Here is a 24,442-nt window from a genome sequence, read left to right on the forward strand (position 1 = left end):
TTATAGTTCTAGATCTGGGACATTTCCCTCTGGGGGCTGTATCTCTTCTTGTTGTTCCTCATGACTGGAATCCATGTTGACTCGACGTTGTTGGGTTGCTGCCTTGTACACACAAGTTATGTAGTCCACTATCAGTGTAAAGGTATGAACGTTGCTACGTTGTCGTTCCTTGTCTGGATATGTAAAGACATGTTGTCGTCAATTTACTGTACGTCAAGGTATGACGCGTACATGCAGGGCTCAACAGGTAGGTTGTTATGTAGCTGTATAACTATTTAACGTGGAGTGGTGTTATCTGTGAGACACAACAAGCAAGTTGTAGACTTTTTACTTTAATGGCCTGACCACTATGTATAACCGACGATTGGGCTAAGGCAGAAAAGACTATCAGGTGCTGATACTTTAATCAAGAGTCAATCTAACAAATGGTAAAAAGCTGAAAATACAAATTAAATACAATTTTACAATGTGTTCAATTAATGTTATTATAACGAACTGTCAAAGGTAATTGATAGCACAGTCCGTTGAATGTGAGAAAATGTTGTACTTTCAAGAACAGATAAATTCCAGGTATTTCACGGAGAAAAGGTTCAAAGCAATTTGAAGGGTTCAAATACAATGTTGTAGAATTAACTCACTCTGTGGTTAGCCACGAATTGTGTCCAAGATGACGTTTGTCCTTTGAATGTTCTCCAGTACTGGTATGACCTTGCAATCTTCAGTTTTATATCCGTGTGAGAGAGGGAAAGGTAGCGACGGTACGATGTTTTTAACGTTAAAGATGAATAATCCTCCTAGACTGGAACACATAAATAGATTAAGAATATAATCAAACGAACTATATAAATTACAGAACGGTGTAACAGAATATCAACCATCCCCTGTACCTCTAGCCTCTTGTAGAATAAACAAAAACACGTCAAACCCTAACGTAACACTCAGTTAAGACTAAATCTACATACATGTATGTATAAGTGAAATGTGCGAAATGATCAGTCGACTACAAAACAATATATGTTAGCTCCTCATTCATCTCCATTCTCTTTATGTTATATTGTAGCATCCGTTATATTATGTTCTTTATATTTGAGCTCCGGTCCCCATTCTTCTCTACTTGGTATATGTTGGTGCTTAAGTTTTCTCTATTCTTTATTTACTATTTGCGAAACTTCATTTAGACCATCATAAACGATGATTTAATGTAAAATACGGAAACATTTTGTTTTACTTTCAAATTCACACTAAATTAGAAATGCATGCATATTTAAATATTTCATATATAACGTCAAAACAGATAATTATAAAAGATTAAGAAAAAACCTGAACTATCAGCAATAGTAAGACACGTTAGAGTGTCGATCAATAGAGTATCGAAACACACACGGAACCGTACGGCCTTCAACAACGAGAACAAAAAACATACCGTATATAGATATAGGAAGATGTGGTGTGAGTGCCAATGAGACAACTCTCCAACCAAATAACAATTTATAAAAGTAAACCATTATAGGTCAATGAACGGCCTTCAACACAGACCTTGACTCACATCGAACAACAAGCTATAAAGGGCCCCAAAATTAGTGGTGTAAAACCATTCAAACAGAAAAACCAACGGTCTAGTATGTTATAAAAGGCCCCAACATGAAATATATGAAAGAATTCAATTGAGGAAACTTAATGCCTAATTTTAAATAACAAAAACGTATTCAAGATTTGCAATAAACTGCTTCTCATAACATTACAATAACAAAAATGGGTCCATAGTAAACGAATGCCCAAGTCGCACTGTCATTTTCTATCTTCATTGGACCGTAAAATAGGAGTCAAAACTCTAATTTGGTGTTAAAATTAGAAAGATCATATCATGGGAAACATATGTACTAAGTTTCAAGTTGATTAGACTTCAACTTCATCACAAAATACCTTGACCAAAAACTTAAATCAGAAGCGGGACAGACGGTCGAATGGACAGACAAATGGACTTGTTATGAACAATTTATACCTCAAACCTACTAGAAGTTGGTTTCTCTTTATCATTAACGTTAACTAAAGCTATGAATTTAGCTATAGAACGTCAAAACACCCTCCAAATACATCTCTGCCGTTGCATGCAATATACATGATATGTTTATTAATATACTTTTTTTTAACTTTTACCAGGCTTCGAAGAAGACATTTTCGAAAGAGAAGAACTGAAATGTTTTTTTTTACAAAAGTGTACCTTCTAGCTCATCTAGCTGATAAGCATCATGTCAGGCATTGTCAACTTTTTACTATTGATGCTAAAACAGAAAAGAAGGATCCTTCACCTTTTTTTTGTGTGGACAAACCAAAGTAAGAACTCATCACCACAACAAAATATAAATAAACCCATACAAGTAGTACATGCATGCGTATTCTCAAGTACCATCTCCCATATGAAAATCACATCATGCAGAAATGCACATAATGTGTTCCTCTCCTAAATTTCAAAAATCAAAGATGTGAAACACATTTTATCATTATCATTTGGTGGTCAAAAAAATTAATATCTCCATGACAGTCTTAGACATTAAAACTAAATATCAAATAAACAAAACTGCTTATGATAAGTCTTCGGTCCTGACACTTATTGTGCAACACACTTAAACATAGAACCCCATTGTAAAAACAGACAACTCTCTACTGTCACAAAACACTGTCAAACATCCAAACATATTATCCACACTGATCTGTGTCCACACTTGTTATAATTTGAAAGATTAACAGAAATTGTAATTAAAACTTGAACATAAGCTTACATTGTTTAAGGCAAACTGAATTACTAAGTACAGTTGCAAATGACATGCCCATATTTATAGAAAGAACGAATTTCAACCATATTGTAAATTCTGTAAAAACTGAGCATGTAAGTATCGGAATATCAATCAGTCAAATAAAACAGATTTATTGTAAAGACGTTATAAACAATTGTAGAAAAGCACAACCATTTGCTATGCCAACATATGTGACCTACCGAATTAGACTATTTACCCGATTTGTTTTAACATGACCAACACAACGGGTGCCACATGTGGAGCAGGATCTGCTTACCATTACGGAGCACCTGAGATCATCACCAGTTTTTGGTGGGGTTCGTGTTGCTTATTCTTTAGTTTATATGTTGTGTCATGTGTACTATTGTTTGTCTGTTTGTCTTTTTCATTTTAGCCATGGCGTTGTCAGTTTATTCTTGATTTATGGGTTTGACTGTCCCTATTGTATCTTTCGTTCCTCTTTTAGGTAAATAGTGTAGACAAGATGAAAGACCATAAGTTTTTATATATTTGCTTAGAAAAATCCATATAGGTTATGTTTTAATAATTTAACAATAACAGCATTCAAAGATCTAACTACGGTGTTAAAAATGGATCCTTATTTTATAAAAGACCAAAAAAAAAAATAGAGGCTCTAAAGAGCCTGTGTCGCTCACCTTGGTCTATGTGAAAATTAAACAAAGGAAGCAGATGGATTAAAGACAAAAATGTGTTTTGGTGATGGTGATGTATTTGTACATCTTACTTTACTGAACATTCTTGCTGCTTTCAATTATCTCTATCTATAATGAACTTGGCCTAGTAGTTTCAGTGGAAAATGTTAGTAAAAATTTACAAATTTTATGAAAATTGTTAAAAATTGACTATTAAGGACAACAACTCCTTAGGGGGTCAATTGACCATTTCGTTCATTTTGACTTATTTGTAAATCTTACTATGCTAAACTTATTGCTGTTAAGAGTTTACTTTTATCTATAATAATATTCAAGATAATAACCAAAAACAGCAAAATTTCCTTAAAATTACCAATTCAGGGGCAGCAACCCAACAATCGGTTATCCGATTCATCTGAAAATTTAAGGGCAGATAGATCTTGATCTCATAAACAATTAAACCCATGTCAGATTTGGTCTAAATGCTTTGGTTTTTGAGTTAAAAGGCAAAAAGTGCATTTTTCACCTATTTTCTATTTTTAGCCTTGGCGGCCATCTTGGTTAGATGGCTGGGTCACCGGACAAATTTTTTAAACTAGATACCCCAAAGATAATTGTGGCCAAGATTGGATGAATTTGGCCCAGTAGTTTCAGAGGAGAAGATTTGTGTAAAAGAGGGACGAAAGATACCAAAGTGACAGTCAAACTCATAAATCTAAAACAAACTGACAACGCCATGGCTAAAAATGAAAAAGACAAACAGAAAAACAATAGTACACATGACACAACATAGAAAACTAAAGAATAAACAACACGAACCCCACCAAAAACTAGGGGTGATCTCAGGTGCTCCGGAAGGGTAAGCAGATCCTGCTCCACATATGTCACCCGTCGTGTTGCTTATGTGATTACAAATCCGGTAAATAGTCTAATTCGGTAGGTCACATTCATGAAAGGGAAGGGAATTGTAGTTACGACGTAAGGAACATATCCGATATCATTTGTGAAACGGTTATTCCATAACGGTCAACCAACTCGTGATGGCGTCCGTAAAATTTACGAAGGGATGATTTCAACTTCACCATTTGGAACTCTTGGTTTAATAGCTTCCTTGTGAGCAGTAATCCTCTATCAAGAAAATCATGATAGGAAACGCAAGCACGGGAATATCGTATCAATTGGGAGATATATACCCCGTATGCAGGTGCTGCTGGAATGTTGCTACTTAAGAATGGAAAGTTCACAATTGGAAAGCTGAAATCATCTCTTTTGTCGTAAAGTTTTGTTTTCAACCGACCCTCATTGTCAATTTCTAGATGTAAGTCAAGATATGAAGCCGACTTAACTGTATCTGTAGTATCCTTTATCTCCAATTCGATGGGATAGATGCGTTCCACATAGTCACCAAATTTTGAATTGTTTAGTGAAAGAACGTCATCTATATAGCGGAAAGTAGAGTTAAAGGATATTGCTAACTTCTTATCTTTCTTCCTAAGAAGTTCCTGCATGAAGTCAGCCTCATAATAATAAAGAAACAAGTCGGCAAGTAAAGGGGCACAGTTTGTTCCCATTGGGATGCCGACAGTCTGTTGAAAAACACGTCCTCCGAACGTTACAAATATGTTGTCGATCAAGAAATCAAGCATGTAAAAGATTACTAAGATTTACGAAAAATGGTTAAAAATTTACTATAAAGGGCAATAACTGCTAAAGGGGTCAACTGACCATTTCGGTCATGTTGACTTATTTGTTCATCTTACTTTGCTGAACATTATTGCAGTTTACAGTTTATCTCTATCTATAATAGTTTTCAAGATAATAACCAAAAACAGTAAAAATTCCTGAAAATTACCAATTCAGGGGCAGCAACCCAACAACGTGTTGTCTGATTCATCTGAAAATTTAAGGGTAGATAGATCTTGACCTGATAAACAAATTTACTCCTGTCAGATTTGCTTTAAATGCTTTTGTTTTTGAGTTATAAGCCAAAAACTGAATTTTACCCCTATGTTCTATTTTTAGCCATGACGATCTTGGTTGGTTTGCCGGATGACCGAACACATTTTTTAAACTAAATACCCCAATGATGATTGTGGCCAAGTTTGGATGAATTTGATCCAGTAGTTTCAGAGGAGAAGATTTTTGTAAAAGATTACTAAGATTTACGAAAAATGGTTAAAAATTTACTATAAAGGGCAATAACTGCTAAAGGGTTGACTTATTTGTACATCGTACTTTGCTGAACATTATTGCCGTTTACAGTTTATCTCTATCTATAATAGTATTCAAGATAATAACCAAAAACAGTAAAATTTCCTGAAAATTACCAATTCAAGGGCAGCAACCCAACAACGTGTTGTCTGATTCATCTGAAAATTTGAGGGCAGATAGATCTTGACCTGATAAACAAATTTACTTCGTGTCAGATTTGCTTTAAATGCTTTTGTTTTTGAGTTATAAGCCAAAAACTGAATTTTACCCCTATGTTCTATTTTTAGCCATGGCGGCCATCTTGGTTGGTTTGCCGGATGACCGGACACATTTTTTAAACTAAATACCCCAATGATGATTGTGGCCAAGTTTGGATGAATTTGATCAAGTAGTTTCAAAGCAGAAGATTTTTGTGAAAGATTACTAAGATTTACGAAAAATGGTTAAAAATTTACTATAAAGGGCAATAACTGCTAAAGAGGTCAACTGATCATTTCGGTCATTTGACTTATTTGTACATCTTTCTTTGCTGAACATTATTGCCGTTTACAGTTTATCTCTATCTATAATAGTATTAAAGATAATAACCAAAAACAGTAAAATTTCCTTAAAATTACCAATTATGGGGCAGCAACCCAGCAACGGGTTGTCCGATTCATCTGAAAATTTAAGGGCAGATAGATCTTGATCTGATAAAGAAATTTACCCCGTCAGATGTGGTCTAAATGCTTTGGTTTTTGAGTTATAAGCCAAAAACTGCATTTTACATCTATGTTCCATTTTTAGCCTCGGCGGCCATCGCGGTTAGATGGCTGGGTCACCGGACACATTTTTTAAATAAGATACCCAAAAGATAATTGTGGCAAAGTTTAGATGAATTTGGTCCAGTAGTTTCAGAGGAGAAGATTTTTGTAAAAGATTACTAAGATTTACGAAAAATGGTTAAAAATTTACTATAAAGGGCAATAACTGCTTAAGGGGTCAACTGACCATTTCGGTCATGTTGACTTATTTGTTCATCTTACTTTGCTGAACATTATTACAGCTACAGTTTATCTCTTTCTATAATAGTATTCAAGATAATAACCAAAAACAGTAAAAATTCCTGAAAATTACCAATTCAGGGGCAGCAACCCAACAACGTGTTGTCTGATTCATCTGAAAATTTAAGGGAAGATAGATCTTGACCTGATTAACAAATTTACTCCTGTCAGATTTGCTTTAAATGCTTTTGTTTTTGAGTTATAAGCCAAAAACTGAATTTTACCCCTATGTTCTATTTTTAGCCATGGCGGCCATCTTGGTTGGTTTGCCGGATGACCGGACACATTTTTTAAACTAAATACCCCAATGATGATTGTGGCCAAGTTTGGATGAATTTGATCAAGTAGTTTCAGAGGAGAAGATTTTTGTAAAAGATTACTAAGATTTACGAAAAATGGTTAAAAATTTACTATAAAGGGCAATAACTGCTAAAGAGGTCAACTGATCATTTCGGTCATTTGACTTATTTGTACATCTTACTTTGCTGAACATTATTGCCGTTTACAGTTTATCTCTATCTATAATAGTATTCAAAATAATAACCAAAAACAGTAAAATTTCCTGAAAATTACCAATTATGGAGCAGCAACCCAACAACGTGTTGTCCGATTCATCTGAAAATTTAAGGGCAAATAGATCTTGATCTGATATAGAAATTTACCCCGTCAGATTTGGTCTAAATGCTTTGCTTTGGTTTTTGAGTAATAAGCCAAAAACTGCATTTTACATCTATGTTCTATTTTTAGCCTCGGCAACCATCGCGGTTAGATGGCTGGGTCACCGGACACATTTTTTAAATTAGATACCCAAAAGATAATTGTGGCAAAGTTTAGATGAATTTGGTCCAGTAGTTTCAGAGGAGAAGATTTGTGTAACAGATTACTAAGATTTACGAAAAATGGTTAAAAATTTACTATAAAGGGCAATAACTGCTTAAGGGGTCAACTGACCATTTCGGTCATGTTGACTTATTTGTTCATCTTACATTTTTGTACTTTGCTGAACATTATTGCAGCTACAGTTTATCTCTTTCTATAATAGTATTCAAGATAATAACCAAAAACAGTAAAAATTCCTGAAAATTACCAATTTAGGGGCAGCAACCCAACAATAGGTTGTCTGATTCATCTGAAAATTTAAGGGCAGATAGATCTTGACCTAATAAACAAATTTATTCCGTGTCAGGTTTGGTCTAAATGCTTTAGTTTTTGAGTTATAAGCCAAAAACTGCATTTTACCCCTATGTTCTATTTTTAGTCATTGCGGCCATCTTTGTTGGTTGGCCGGGTCATCGGACACATTTTTAAGACTAAATACCCCAAAGTTAATTGTGGCCAAGTTTGGATGAATTAGGTCCAGTAGTTTCAGGGGAGAAGATTTGTGTAAAAGATTACTAAGATTTACAAAAAATGGTTAAAAATTGACTATAAAGGGTAATAACTGCTAAAAACGTCAACTGACCATTTCGGTCATGTTGACTTATTTGTACATCTTACTTTGCTGAACATTATTGCAGTCTACAGTTTATCTCTATCTATAATAGTATTCAAGATAATAACCAAAAACAGTAAATTTTCCTTAAAATTACCAATTCAGGGGTAGCAACCCAACAACGGGTTGTCCGATTCATCTGAAAATTTAAGGGCAAATAGATCTTGATCTGATAAAGAAATTTACTCTGTCAGATTTGGTCTAAATGCTTTAGATTTTGAGTTATAAGCCAAATACTGCATTTTACATCTATGTTCTATTTTTAGCCTCGGCGGCCATCGCGGTTAGATGGCTGGGTCACCGGACACATTTTTTATATTAGATACCCAAAAGATAATTGTAGCCAAGTTTGGATGAATTTGGTCCAGTAGTTCCAGAGGAGAAGATTTTTGTAAAAGATTACTAAGATTTACGAAAAATGGTTAAAAATTGACTATAAAGGGCAATAACTGCTTAACGGGTCAACTGACCATTTCGGTCATGTTGACTTATTTGTACATCTTACTTTGTTGTACATTAGTGCTGTTTACAGTTTATCTCTATCTATAATAGTATTCAAGATAATAACCAAAAACAGTAAAAATTCCTTAAAATTACCAATTTAGGGGCAGCAATCCAACAACAGGATGTCTGATTCATCTGAAAATTTCAGGGCAGTTAGATCTTGACCTGATAAACAAATGTACCCCCATGTTAGATATGCTCTAAATGCTTTGTTTTTTGAGTTATAAGCCAAAAACTGCATTTTACCCCTATGTTCTTTTTTTACCCATGGCGGCCATCTTGATTAGTTGTCCGAGTCACCGGACATATCCTTTAAACTAGATACCCCAAAGATAATTGTGGCCAAGTTTAGATGAATTTGGTCCAGTAGTTTCAGAGACGATTTTTGTAAAAGATTACTAAGATTTACAAATAATGGTTAAAAATTTACTACAAAGGGCAATAACTGCTAAAGGGGTCAACTGACCATTTCGGTCATGTTGACTTATTTATACATCTTACTTTGCTGAACGTTATTTCTGTTCACAGTTTATCTCTATCTATAATAGTATTCAAGATAATAACCAAAAACAGTAAAAATTCCATAAAATTACCAATTCAGGGGCAGCAACCCAAAAACAGGTTGTCCGATTCATCTGAAAATTTCAGGGCAGATAGATCTTGACCTGAAAAACAAATGTACCCCCATGTTAGATATGCTCTAAATGCTTTGTTTTTTGAGTTATAAGCCAAAAACTGCATTTTACCCTATGTTCTTTTTTTACCCATGGCGGCCATCTTGATTAGTTGGCTGGGTCACCGGACACATTTTTAAACTAGATACCCCAATGATGATTGTGGCCAAGTTTAATGAATTTGGCCATGTAGTTTCAGAGGAGATGATTTTTGTAAAAGATTACTAAGATTTACGAAAAATGGTTCAAAATTTACTATATAGAGCAATAACTGCTAAAGGGGTCAACTGACCATTTCGGTCATGTTGACTTATTTGTACATCTTACTTTGCTGAACATTATTGCTATTTATAGTTTATCTCTATCTATAATAGTATTCAAGATAATAACCAAAAACAGTAAAATTTCCTTAAAATTACCAATTCAGGGGCAGCAACCCAACAACGGAATGTCCGATTCATCTGAAAAATTAAGGGCAGATATATCTTGACCTGATAAACAAATTTAGTAACCCCTGTCAGATTTGGTCTAAATGCTTTGGTTTTTGAGTTATAAGCCAAAAACTGCATTTTATATCTATGTTCTATTTTTAGCCTCGGCCGCCATCTTGGTTAGATGGCTGGGTCACCGGACACATTGTTTAAACTAGAAACACCAAACATAATTGTGGCCAAGTTTGGATGAATTTGGTCTAGTAGTTTCAGAGAAGATTTTTGTAAAAGATTACTAAGATTTACGAAAAATGGTTAAAAATTGACTATAAAGGGCAATAACAAAACAGTAAAAATTCCTTAAAATTACCAATTTAGGGACAGCAACCCAACAAAGGGTTGTCCGATTCATCTGAAAATTTCAGGGCAGATAGATCCTGACCTGATAAACAAATTTACTTCATGTCAGATTTGCTCCAAATGCTTTGGTTTTTGACTTACAGGCCAAAAACTGCATTTTACCCCCATGTTCTATTTTTAGCCATGGCGGCCATCTTGGTTGGATGGCCGGATCACCGGACACATTTTTTTAAACTAGATGCCCCAATGATGATTGTGGCCAAGTCTGGTTTAATTTGGCCCAGTAGTTTCAGAGGAGAAGATTTTTGTAAAAGTTAACGACGACGGACGACGACGGACGACGACGGACGACGGACGACGACGGACGACGGACGACGGACGCAAAGTGATGGGAAAAGCTCACTTGGCCCTTTGGGCCAGGTGAGCTAAAAATGGAAACATGTCAATTGAGAAAACTAAGGGAACGACCCTTTAACCTCAAAAAGGGCAGGTGCTGTATATTTTCCCCCTAAAAAAAATATTCTGAAACCAAATTTGATGGAAAAAGATATTAAGGGTCACGCTGATGGACAAAAACAAAAGTATTCTGAATCCGGATTTCCCCTATACTTAATGTGGTTAAGTTTTGACGGAAAATTGATTTGATAGACAAACTTAAAAAATTCTGACCGGAACAAAAAACAAGTACAATGTACCCTCTCTCCTTTTGAGATTTAATGGTTTCTCCCTATAGGCCTAACTTATAACAAAACAATTCAAGTTTTGCAATAAACAGCGTCTCACAAAATTACAATCAAACGTAGTAACTCAACGTATCAAATCAAGATGTTTTAAGTCAGAGTGGCTCGGGAGTGGGCTGTTCTGCAACTTAAGTCCGTATGACTGAGTTATGTCCCTTGCTTATTATGCTTACGAACAGACACTGAATAATGTGTTAGTTTTGTACATCCTGTAGGATTTCAATTTATGTTATAGCATTGATTCTTACTTACAAATGCTGTCATATCTGAAAAGTAATGGTATTGTCAATTAGAAGATGTATAACTTATTAAACAGTTAACTAGTACAACTGTTTTGTGTGGCAGTTATAAAAACATTCAAGATTTATATGATTTACAAGTTTCAAAGAGACAGCAACTTACGACACACATAACCAGTAAGCATGAGTGGGACGTTTTATATCTTCAATACTAAAATAACGAGGTCCAGTTTGTCAGCCGTCATCGGGTGAAAACAACAAATCAAAGAATTCAACTTTATATATAGCTTATATAGGACGATGGTGTAGATTAAAAATTACACCACTCCAGACCTTTTTGTTAAATTACCAATAATTAACAAGTTCGGGGTCGAATCCGATACCGATACTAATAAAATATTCACCTATTACCTATTACCTTATATGTACGTTACGCATCTGACAGGCGCACCACCCAACGGTGTATTTAGGATTTGTTATATACACGGGTCATAATCACAGGATTGACACTACTAAACCCAATCATTGTCAAATTGTTCCCTTTTGTAGCATTTCAATCAGTAAGACTTTCTAAGATAACAATACGAATACTAAAAATCTGGACTTAAAATAAGGCGTATAGGTATAGTTTTCAATTATTTACCGGGCATGACGTATTTAAAAACAGCGAATCAAAGAATTCAACTTTATTTATAAATAATATAGGACAATGATGTTGATTAAAAATACTCCATTCCAGGACCTTTTGTTTTTCAAATAATTAATATTACCAATAATTGATAAGTTTCAGGTCGACGGGTTCAAACAGAAAGATTTGATAGCAGATAAAACTGTGTATCTTATAATCGGCATGACTTTATCAGGTAACAATACCAATACTTGCATACAATATACATGATATAATTACTACAGCCGATTTCATTGAGTGTGTAGGTAAAGGTTATGTCTTTGGTTAGCTTTCTAGTTAGCTGAACTGTGAAGTCATTATTAGGTAAGGTATTCTACCCTCCTTTCGAAGTAACCTAGTCATACATATAGATACATTGTTTATTTGTCGGACTAGTCTACTTTTAACGGGGGATAGTTTACCTAACTTAATAATGGCATCCGCACTCGGCTAGCAAGCAAGCTAACCAAATATATAACTTTTATCTACATACTCAATGCAATCGGCTGTAATATTTTTTTACTTATTTTTCAACTTTTACAAGGTTTTGGAGACGACATTTTCGAAAGAGAAGGTAAAAAAAAGCGCAAAAGTGTACATTTTAGCTCATCTAGCTCCAGCATAATGTCAGGCATAATCATTACTTAAAATGATGTCAGACATTGTCATTACTTAAAATGATGTCAGACATTGTCATTACTTAAAATGATGTCAGGCATTGTCATTACTTAAAATGATGTCAGGCATTGTCATTACTAAAAATGATGGCAGGCATTGTCATTAATTAAAATGATGTCAGGCATTGTCATTACTTAAAATGATGTTAGACATTGCCATTACTTAAAATGATGTCAGGCATTGTCATTACTTAAAATGATGTCAAGCATTGTCATTACTTAAAATAATGTCAGGCATTGTCATTACTTAAAACCATTAAATATCTTCTGAGAAACAATTTCGACATATAAACGAAATTTGTTACTAATAATACTGAAACAGAAATGAAGGATCCTTCACTATTTTTGTGGAAAAACCAAAGTAGGAAATCACTACCACAACGAAACATAAATACACCCATGTAAATAGAACATACATGCGTATCACCCATATCAGAATCACATCAGAGAAATGCACATAATGTGTTCCTCTCCTAATTTTCAAAAATGAATTATGTGTTACACACTTTATCATTATCACTTGGTAATCAATGAAATAAGTGCTTCCATCACAGTCTTGGACATTAAAACTAAATATTAAATACATAACACTGCTAATGATTAGTGATCGGTTCTGGCTGCCATGGTGCAACACATTATGAGTTGTGTCCCTTGACCATTATTTTTATCAAATGACACTGAATAATGTGTTAGTTTTGTACATAATGTATAATTTCAATTTATGGTATAGCATTGGTTCTTACTTATAAATGCTGTTATATTTGAAAAGCAATGGTATGTTGTCAATTGGAAGATGTATAATTTGTAAAACAGATTACTACTACAACTGTTGTGTGTGTCATTTATAACAACATTAAAGATTATATATTTAAATGTTTCTGAGAGACAGCAACCAACGACACTAAAAACCAGCAGGAAGCATGTCTGGGACAGTTTACAACTCAAACCTCCTAGAAGTAGGTTACTTTTAATTATTTAAGTTATAGATTATCCGAAAGTATATTTAAACGCCCTCCAAATATATCTCTTCGGTTCGTCAGTTGTATTCAATATACATGATATATTTATTAATTATTTTTTTTAAATTAACCAGGCATCGGAGAAGACATTTCCGAAAGAGAAGAACTAATAAAAGAACAATACAGAAGTGTACCTTCTGGCTCATCTAGCTGATAAGCAGCATGTCAGGCATTGTCAACTTTTTACTATTGATGGTAAAACGGAAAAGACGGATCCTTAACCTTTTTTTTGTGGACAAACCAAAGTAAGAAATCACTACCACAAAATAAACCCATACAAATAGTACATGCATACGTATTCTCAAATAATATCTCCCATATCAAAATCACATCTTGCAGACATCCACATAATGCGTTCCTCTCCTAACTTTCAAAAATCAAAGATGTGGAACACATTTTATCATTATCATGTGTTAGTCAGTGAAATTAATGTCTCCATCATAGTCTTGGACATTTAAACTAAATATCAAAGAAACAAAACTGCTAATTATTAGTGTTCGGTTCTGACAGTCATTATGCAACACACTTAAATATAGAACCCCATTGTAAAAACAGACAACTCTCTACTGTCAGAAAGCACTGCCAAACATCCAAACATATTAACCACACTGATCTGTGTCCACACTTGTTATTATTTGAAAGATGAACAGAATTTGTAATTAAAACTAGAACATAAGCTTACTTTTTTTTACAATTTTAAGAAAGGTAAACTGAATTACTAAGTGCAGTTGCTAATTACATACCCATATTTATAGAAAGAACGAATTTCAGCCATATTGTAAATTCTGTAAAAACTGTGCATGTAAGTATCTGAATATCAGTCAGTCAAATAAAACGGATTTATTGCAGAGACGTTATAAACAATCAGAAAAAAGCACAACCATTTTCTATGCAAACATATGTGGCCTACCGAATTGGACTATTTACCGGATTTGTTATTACATGAGCAACACGACGGGTGCCACATGTGGAGCAGGATCTGCGTACCCTTCCGGAGCACCTGAGACCACTCCCAGTTTTTGGTGGGGTTCTGGTTGCTTTTTCTTTAGTTTTATATGTTGTGTCATGTGTACTATTGCTTTGTCTGTTTGTGTTTTTCATTTTAGCACGGCGTTGTCAGTTTATTTTCGATTTATGAGTTTTACTGTCCCTCTTGTATCTTTCGTCCCTCTTTTAGGTAAATAGTGTAGACGAGATGAAAGACCATAAGTTTTTATATATTTGCATAGCAATACATATAAGTTATGTTTTAATAATTTAACAAGAATAACATCCAAAGATCTAACTACGTTGTTAAATGAATCATTATTTTATAAAAGGCCCAGATTTCAAAAAAGGATACATTTCAATTGAGAAAACTAAGGGAACGACCCTTTAACTTCAAAAAGGGCAGGGGGTGTATATCCCCATAAACAAATAATCTGACACCAATTTGATGGAAAAATATATATTGTAGTCAAGCAGATGACAAAAACAAAAATATTCTGAATCCAGATTTATCCATACTTTATGTAGTCAAGTTTTGACGAAAAAAATGATTTGATAGACAAACTTAAAAAACTCTGACTCGAACAAAAAAAAAACAATACCCTTCCGTCTTTTGAAGTTAAATGGTTACTCTGGGATCCCTTACGGTCTAACTTATAAAAAACAATTATAAGTTTTGCAGTATTCAGCGTCTCACAAAATTAGAATTAAACGTAGTTACTGAATGTATCACATCAAGATATTTTTAAGTGAGAGTGACTGAGGAGTTGACTATCATGCATCTCTATTCCGTAGAACTTAGTTATGTCCGGCCTTGATATTTATCTTTATCAAATGACACTGAATAATGTGTTACTTTTGTACATCTTGTAGGATTTTAATTTGTGAAATAGCATTGATTCTTACTTATAAATGCTGTCATTTGAAAAGCAATTGTATTGTCAATTGGAAGATGTATATTTGTTACATAGGTAACTAGTACAACTGTTTTGTGTGGCAATTATAACAACATTAAAGATCATGATTTTAAAAGAGGGACGAAAGATACCAAAGGGACAGTCAAACTCATAAATCTAAAACAAACTGACAACGCCATGGCTAAAAATGAAAAAGACAAACAGAAAAACAATAGTACACATGACACAACATAGAAAACTAAAGAATAAACAACACGAACCCCATCAAAAACTAGGGGTGATCTCAGGTGCTCCGGAAGGGTAAGCAGATCCTGCTCCACATGTGGCACCCGTCGTGTTGCTTATGTGATTACAAAGTCGGTAAATAGTCTTAATTCGGTAGGTCACATTCATGAAAGGGAAGGGGATTGTAGTTACGACGTAAGGAACATATCCGATATCATTTGTGAAACGGTTATTCCATAACGGTCAACCAACTCGTGATGTAAATGTTTCCTAGAGACGGCAACAAACGCCAAAAGTAACCAGAAAGCTTGTTATGAACATTTTACCACACAAACCTACTAGGAGTAGGTTATTTTAAGTTTTTTTCAGTTGAAGATAGATATGCAGTATGCAAGATATATTTCTTAATTGAAAGAAAAACAAAAATTGTAATCTGAACTAGAACATAAGCAAACTTAAAATCGTCAAAACATACAAATAACATCATAACTTATGGCAACACATCGATATCGTCGGCTTCCTAAAAAGAAACTTTCAAACATCATGTCAGAACATCAAAATACAGGTATATCTTGCGCTAGTTCGAATAAATCTGGAATATTCATATAAAAAAGAAGATTTGGTATGAATGCAAATAAGGCAACTGTCCACATAGTGGAAGATATTAGCAAGCAAAATCGGGGGAATTGTGCAAATGATGATACAAGCATAACAATTAGCCCGAAGCATCATTATTATATACTTTTTAAGAAAAAACTGCTGGCCATGAAAAAAAATCAAGATGGCCACGACCTTTTTCAAAAATGGCTGCTTTTTCGATTTCAAAAATACTTATTTTTCTACAAAACGTGTTCCTTGACCTTCTTTTAGTGGAAATATTTTATGGTTTGGCGGCGACATTCCTTGCATTTGACGTATCTAATAGAAATACATATTTTACTCTTCATGGTTTGCGCATGCGCGAAAAAATATAATTTTTAATGATATCATGAATTGATTTGACAAAATTATTTAAAGTTATGAAATAAATGCGTTTTTATCGAGTTTGTGCATGCGCAAACTATTTATAGACATACAGAGCGATTTGCACTCACTATCAGGGCACACTGATGTAAATCATAGTTCATGTAACAGATCAAGAGGAGGATTTGAATTCGTAAACATATCTTGGTCGTCATTTCATTCCTCTAAAAAATTATACTCTTCTATTCAAGTAACTGTAACTTCTATGATGCCACCGTTTGAAAACACGCCCATTCAGTTGAATTGATCAATCATACTATGGATAGGTGGAAAAGTGGTTAAACTTTCAAAATCCTGGCCAAACATCAATTATAGCTGCAGATCAAATACTTTTGGTATTGGGTAAGTAAGTTCATTATGAATGGCCAGATTTGTACAGAGAAGATAAGGTTATCGTTTTGTTTGGTGGACAGTACATTAAAATGGTTTGTTTCAAAATTCATGGGGATATATTGCCTGAAAGTGGATGGACTTGTGCCTCACTGAAGCCGACATTGCAACACATAGAACGTAATATTATTTTTATATATTTTCAAATAAACCTAAGTCTAAACATGCGAATCAGATAACTGCGTGTGTTTTGCTTGTGCCATTAATGGCTTAACGCAGAAAATATATCTAATGACTTTATGTTGTTCGATTATTTGATAGACTGGCGCAAGGAAAGACAGTCATCTCGACCACAATTTAATATCTGTTGTTCAATTGTAAATTAAGAACTTTTGTTCTTTCGGGGGTACGCCCATTTTATGAGTCAGATATCGTACCTCACAAACATTCCATATCAAGCATGATACCGTATTGTGTTTGTCCAGACTATGAAAAGTATGTTTGACTGTTTCGGATCCATCTCCAAGATATGACTTCCCTTCACGAGCATTACTAACATGGTGACAATGGTAATTTCACTGTACGTAAGACCTGCAAGTTTTTTCTTATATCACGATTTATCAGGCACAAACACAGAATAATGCAATTGTGAAGGGCGATGTTGGTGCCACCGAAGATCCCCTTGAGACGATGGAATGGATGGATGTCAGTAGACTGGTAGATGAATTTGGACGAAATAGTGGTTTTAGTCATTCTAAAACAGATGGACCACATCATGAAGAAGACTCTAACGAAAACACAAAAGGATTTTTTTAAAAGAGTCAAATGCTTTCTAAAGTGATGACCGAGTTCCATCTTCTGATTTTACTTTCTTCTAGAACAGTCGTAAGATTTGTACAAAAATGTTAAAGACTTATAAAAATGTTTATGTTACTCAAGGTGAAATGTTTCAATACGGATACTTCCCAGCTATCCCTTTATAACCAAGAACAAGCAGATACACGTATGTTTGTCCATGATAAGCTTGCTGCGGAAAATGGTTGATAAAAGTAATTTTAAGTAGTACTGATACAGATGTAGTAGTATTAGTATTGCAGCTCTCGTAGTATTAGGTATGGAAAACGTGTGGATAGCTTTTAAAGGGAATAAAGACTTTCGATGGCTTCATGTATATGAAATATCAAATGTGATTAGTCCTCGTGCATCTGCTATTATTTCCTTCCATGCATTCTGTAAATGTGACACTGTGTCAGCATTTTGTGGGAAAGTAAATAGGTCAGCTTGGCAGACATTGGAATTATTTCCAGATGTTAAGAATGTTGTTGCTCGCTTTAGTTTTGTATGAAGACAGAGACATGAACATCATAAAAGCATTTGCTTGTATCATGTACGTCAACATCAACACTTGCTGTTAACAAAGCACGATCTGAAACATTTGTCAGGAAGCAGCGCCCTTATGATGCTATTCCCCCTACAAGATGTTTACCGGATCACATCGAAAGAGAAGCATATCAAGGTGGGCTCAACCGGATGTGTGCATTCGACCGGTACACATACAATGTACCAAGTCATGAACACTGGGTTTGGATGAAAGAAAAACAAACACTGACAGTTGGAAACTAAAATGAACTTCTTTGGCTCATTTGCACCCTCGTATCAGAAACTTTTGAAAAGCGGATGCAAAACATCCAGCGTTGTTGATAACTGCAAACGATTCCGTTCTGGCTTACCTTGTACGCGTTTCTGTTGGCAACTGTCAGATAATATTACCGACTGCAAACTGCCTTTTTCTAACCAAACTATGTATTTGAACTTAGCAAATTAAGTGATATCTCCTTTAAATTAGAAGAAAATGAAAAAATGATGAAATTTAATATGTTTTTGTCGTTATTTTGGAACCAGGAGTTACTTTTTCGTCGTTAATGTAGTGTGTCATCGTACTTTAGGAACAGTAATCTAAGTTTTATCAAAACTTGCATTGGATTATACCTACAAAACAGCTTCCAAGGGACTTACGAAATGTAGCCGTTTTCAACGTTTTGGCAACCATTTTGGAACCGGAAGTAACTTTTTTGTGTTTTATGTATTGTTTCATCCTACTTTAGGAACTGTTATTTTCGTTTTATCAAACACTACTTTGGATTAAACCTTAAACACAGCTTTAAAAGGATTTACGAAATGTAGCCATTTTCAACGTAATTGCCGCCATTTTTTAACCGGAACTCACTTTTTCGTCATTTATGCATTGCTTTATCGTACTTTATGAACTGTTATTTACGTTTTATCAAAATAGACTTTGGATTATACCTATAGCAAAGCTTTCAAAGGATTTACGAAATGTAGCGAATTGGAAATGATGCCATTTTTAAAACGAGCGGTGGCCATCTTGAAAAAATGAAAATTTTTGATGGCCAGCAGCTGACTTTTTTTAATTATTGTTTAGTCAACCTCTATACCAAATTTCATGCTTGTATCACGATTTGCACAATTATCTCCACAATATCTCTTACTAACAAGACACCAACATGACACAGACATTAACAACTATAGGTCACCGTAAGGCCTTTAATAATGAGCAAAGCCCATACCGCATAGCATGTACAGTATGAAACTTTCTCACAGTTAAATAAACCTTCAAATCGAGATGGTCCAAAGACGAGCTGCCAGATATGTCTGTAACAGTATCGTAACACTATAAGTCCGACATATATGATAAACTCATGAAACTAGCCTACACTACTGGACAGACTGCGCGCAAGATTAATACAAAATAGTTCATGAAATCGTAGCAATCCCATATGTTTTCTCATACCATCAGACAGTGGAACCAGCTAAATCATAATTTTACTTTTATATACACATTTCAACCGAAACACATACATATATATATATATATATATATTCCCATATACCATAACTAAGTGGAAATGTAATGCCAATCCAAAACGTCATTGTTTCTGCAGTCAACCAACTTCCGCAGCAAGGTTGTTGGCTCTCCGAACTTTCCAGAAGTCCTGCGTTTAACACCCTTGCCTTCAGCCGTACTCACATGTGCAAGATCTTGCAGAACTTAATCATCCGCAGCGCATGCATACATTTTTTCGTTAATTGCATATACAGACATTCAAAACATATTTTAATATTAACTTTTATGGTTCAATTTTAACGTAACGATATTTTAAAGCCATTTGACCATTCTGTTGAAAGTGTGTACATGCGAACTTCTTTGTTTACGTTTTCCAACTTTTCAACTGCCTGCAAACCTGGCTTACCGGTATGATAAGGGGAAGTTTACTTTAAACAAAATAACTGTTTGGGATTATTTTCTATGAAATAATTTAATTGTATAGATGCTATGTCTGGCTTTTAGTATACCATTAAATAAAATCCTCGTTTCTGGATACATTGTAGCAATAACTACCAGAAAATAAAAAAGGGGGAGTGGCATTTTGCATAAACTTTTAGCGTCTTTTTCATGGAAATATAATTAATGTACAGGAGTTTGTAATCTAACAATAACGGTGAGATAGAAAAGAAAAGACAAAACTATACTGTAAAAGTAACTCCTGCAAAAAAAAAGGAACCAAATTTTGTCTTTCATAGACAGAGTAAAACTATACAAATATTGTTGTTTTTTATCTGGTTAAGGATCTATGATTTAATTGTAAAATTTGAATCGATGGAAGTATGTCCAATGATATTTTTGTATCTTATTCAAATAAAACAATATTTCCCAAAAAACATGTCATACTATAATACAATGTCATGTACTTCTATCATAGATATAATGGGGGATGAAATTGTCAGTGTAAGATTTCACAATTAAACCTTTTTGTATCATGCATGTATCAATACAAAAGATTTCTTAAATAACAGGAGAATGTCTACCTTACGAACCTTTTAAAATATATTAATATAGCATAGGCCATTATTGCAGACCTCTGATTGGTTATCTTGTCTTAGACAACTAGATAACAGATTTAATCTCAATAATCAGAAAAAATATATACTGCTTCTAAATTAAATTATATATCTGAATATCATTAATTCGTATTTTTTAACAAATTTGATTCGTTAAGGGATAGTCACATGCTAAACTATATATATTCGAAAGTAGAAAAAACGGCGGATAGCAAAATGCATATTGCACAGTAAAAAGCATATTGCACGGTTATTTTTAAATGACTTAAAAACTGATATACTTTGTGACGTCATGTGATGAATTTCAGGATATTGTTGAACGATCTTAAACCTTTTGAAACCAATGATAACTGTGATCGATTATTTGACGAAAAAATTCTTCAAATACATAAGATGACAAAAAAAAAAACAAAAAAAAAACAATTGAAATAACAACTAATATTTTGTTATTTTCAAGGAGACAATATGATATCTATAAAATTCCTACCAAATCAAATGGCGATTTTGATACAAATATGGTCGGAAATTAATAACGTAAAAAATATAGCCTTTGTATGAGGTCAATACAGGATATATCGACCAACAGAAGTTTATAGACCTCGGATTTCGTCCTCAGTCCTTCTTTCAGATTAATATACCCTTGTATCGACCTCATACAAAGGCTATATTTGTAAAATAGTAATTGATAATATATACATGTATTTTTTTTTCATATTTCTATATTGTTTTTAACACTGACAAGTGTAATTAAAGTTGATTTTTTTTTGGTGGATTAAAGATATGGAGTTGAGAGGTCTGTCTGTAAAGTTAAAACCAAAACAGGCGGATGCTGTTAATCACATTCTACAGGGGAGAGATGTGATATGTAATTTGCCAGTTGGCTATAGAAAAAGCATGATTGTTCATGTCCAGCTAGGTACAGATTATGATATAGGTATAAGATGTGGTTTGAATGGCATTGAGACACTGCACATAAGCTATAAAGGGCACCATACATTATTACTAGTTATACGCCATTTAAACTGGAAAATCAACTGTTTATATTGAATCAACAAATACTTATGAACCACATCAACAAAAGACAGACACAAAATATCAGGTTTCTGACTTAGAAATGGATTAATACGCTCCAACCTTCACTCGAACTGAAACAATAGTGTAATATACATGATATACCAATTAAAGAAAGACAAACTATAAATACCAATTTGAGAGGGCTTGCTTGATCTTGTTTTCAAGCGTTCAATAGATACGTAAGTATGTTCATGTATACATGCAATGTGCATGGTCCTGACTTAGATATGTTGATAATGAAATTGAAAGTTTTATAGAAATTTTAGTAATCAAACCTCCCACTGGAACAGTGGTGTTAATTCAATGTTCAATTTTTTTGGGAAGGAAGTAAAATATATGTCTTATTTCATTTTCAATACATTTGTCAATTGCTTTTGTCTTTCCAAAAAAAATAAACTATTATATGTGAATCATTGTGTTATGTATACCATGTATACAGAGCTTCTTAAACAAGAGAAGAGTGCCTTCAATGTGTTGGTTGTACGTCCTCTAACTGCACTAATGGAGGACCAGCTAGCAAGACTAAAGGATAAACAAATAGCAGCATTATTCTTCAAGCTGGATGGGACAAGTATAAAAAATTATGAAGAACATGATGGTAGGATTTTTTATTTTTTCTGACACAGTCAGTATAATTTTGGTTTAGGACCTATTTATAATAATTCTAATTTTTTGCAATCAGCATCTGTAACATTTGAGTCAAGCTTGTAGTTCAACTTTTTTCAATATCAATAACTTTATTAAACCTTGAAATTTTATGATTTTTAACCAAAGTACAGTATAATCATAGCAGAATTTTCATTTTTTTTATTTCTCCTTTTTCCTTACTTTACTAATGAAAGGATTTTGTTTTCCTTTCAATATTAACATTCATATTTTGTCTGTGATCGAAGTTTTTTTTAAGTATCTTTGGATTTATTTTTTTTGGGGGGAGGGGGGGGGTAACGCAACTGTTATGCACTGCATGTAGGCTACTTCATGGCTGTCAATTTTTCTATGTGGAGGAGGCAACCCCGGATAAAAAAACTGACAATCCTAGTCAATTAAGATTGAAGTCAATTGCACCCACACGAGATGGGTTGGAAACCTACAAGAGAGGACGAAAGATACTAGAGAGACAGTCAAACTCATAAATCAAAAAATACACTGACAACGCCATGGCAAAAAAAAAGAAAAAAAGGACAAACAATAGTAAACATGACACAACAGGACTGACAGGAACATTTCTGGTAAGTCTTTATTGTATACAGCATGCTCTGTGCAATAAAGACTTACCAGAAATGTTCCTGTCAGTAATATCTGCCTTATGTTTGAGAAGCAACTTGATTTGATCAAGTTGTCCAAGGAAGCAAGATGAACTGCAGTATCTCCAAAATTGTCACCCCGAAAGACGCCCACATTTCGCTGCAGTAAATGTTTAACCATATCTAACTGTTGTCCAATGCAAGCAGCATTCAATAGAGAGGTACCGTATTTGTCAACCTGAGTGACATCAGCATTGTGTTGCAGTAAGAGTTTAAATGTTTCTGAATGTATTACCGCTAGCAATGGAAAGTGACCGATATTACCTTTCTGAGATATATCAGCATTATTCAGCAGCAAAAGTTTCACTGTTTCTGTATGTCCCCCTTCAGAAGCATCATACAGTGGAGATTCTTTACTTTTGTTACAAAGAGAAACATCAGCATTGTTCAGTAATAGAAAGTTAACTACTATCGTATGTCCTCCCTTGGAAGCTTTATAAAGAGGTGTCCTGTTGTTTCCGTCTTTATTATTTACGTTACACTCTACATACACAACCAGAAAATAAACTATATCATAGTGACCATTTGATGCTGATTCTATTAAAGGTGTTGTATGGAAGGAATTATCGGAGTGATCTTTTGATAGTTTTGGATTTAGTTCATTACATTCATTTAATTTGCAACCATCTGTGTCTATTCTCTTTAACAAAACTTTAGCTTCATTACTCATTTCAAAAAACGTTATCAACTTATTCATAAATGACTGATATACTAATTGCTTATTATGAAATGTACTTGCAATAATGGACTGTCGTAAGTCACATACCAATCTTTCGAAATATTCTTCTTCGTTGTTCTCCGAAAGAATCTTTAATAACATTAAATTAAACATAGAAATATAAATGCTACACAGGCATAGAAAAAACTGTTTTATATCTTTCATTCTTAAGTTTTCTCAATCAAAGTATAAAATGAAAGAAAGTTCAAATAGATGTATATAAAAAATTCTAAACAAACATTATAACAATCAAGGACACACAAGTGCAATTCAATTTCCATAAGAGAAAATTATAAAAGTAATCAATATTTGTTCATTGGTCATCAATAATATTCTAACTTGAAATACCAAAAATTTACTTAAGACAATCATCATATCAATCAAGGGCACACGATTACAATTCAATATAAAATAGAGAAAGCCCTTTAAAGTAATAAG

The 24,442-nt window shown here is 33.9% G+C and overlaps 1 protein-coding gene across 1 annotated transcript in view; it reads right to left on the minus strand.

Annotated features, from left to right (window-relative positions):
- LOC139504385 (ankyrin repeat domain-containing protein 17-like) overlaps positions 1 to 24,442 on the minus strand; it is a 31,235-nt gene continuing 6,793 nt past the window's right edge. The window contains exons 2-3 of the mRNA XM_071294462.1: positions 23,258 to 24,094; positions 1 to 102 (exon numbers count right to left, since the gene is read on the minus strand). Coding sequence (XP_071150563.1) covers positions 1 to 102; positions 23,258 to 24,094 — 939 coding nt within the window. The remainder of the gene's footprint in view (positions 103 to 23,257; positions 24,095 to 24,442) is intronic.

Source organism: Mytilus edulis, chromosome 14 (assembly GCF_963676685.1).
Source record: "Mytilus edulis chromosome 14, xbMytEdul2.2, whole genome shotgun sequence".
Taxonomy (NCBI): domain Eukaryota; kingdom Metazoa; phylum Mollusca; class Bivalvia; order Mytilida; family Mytilidae; genus Mytilus; species Mytilus edulis.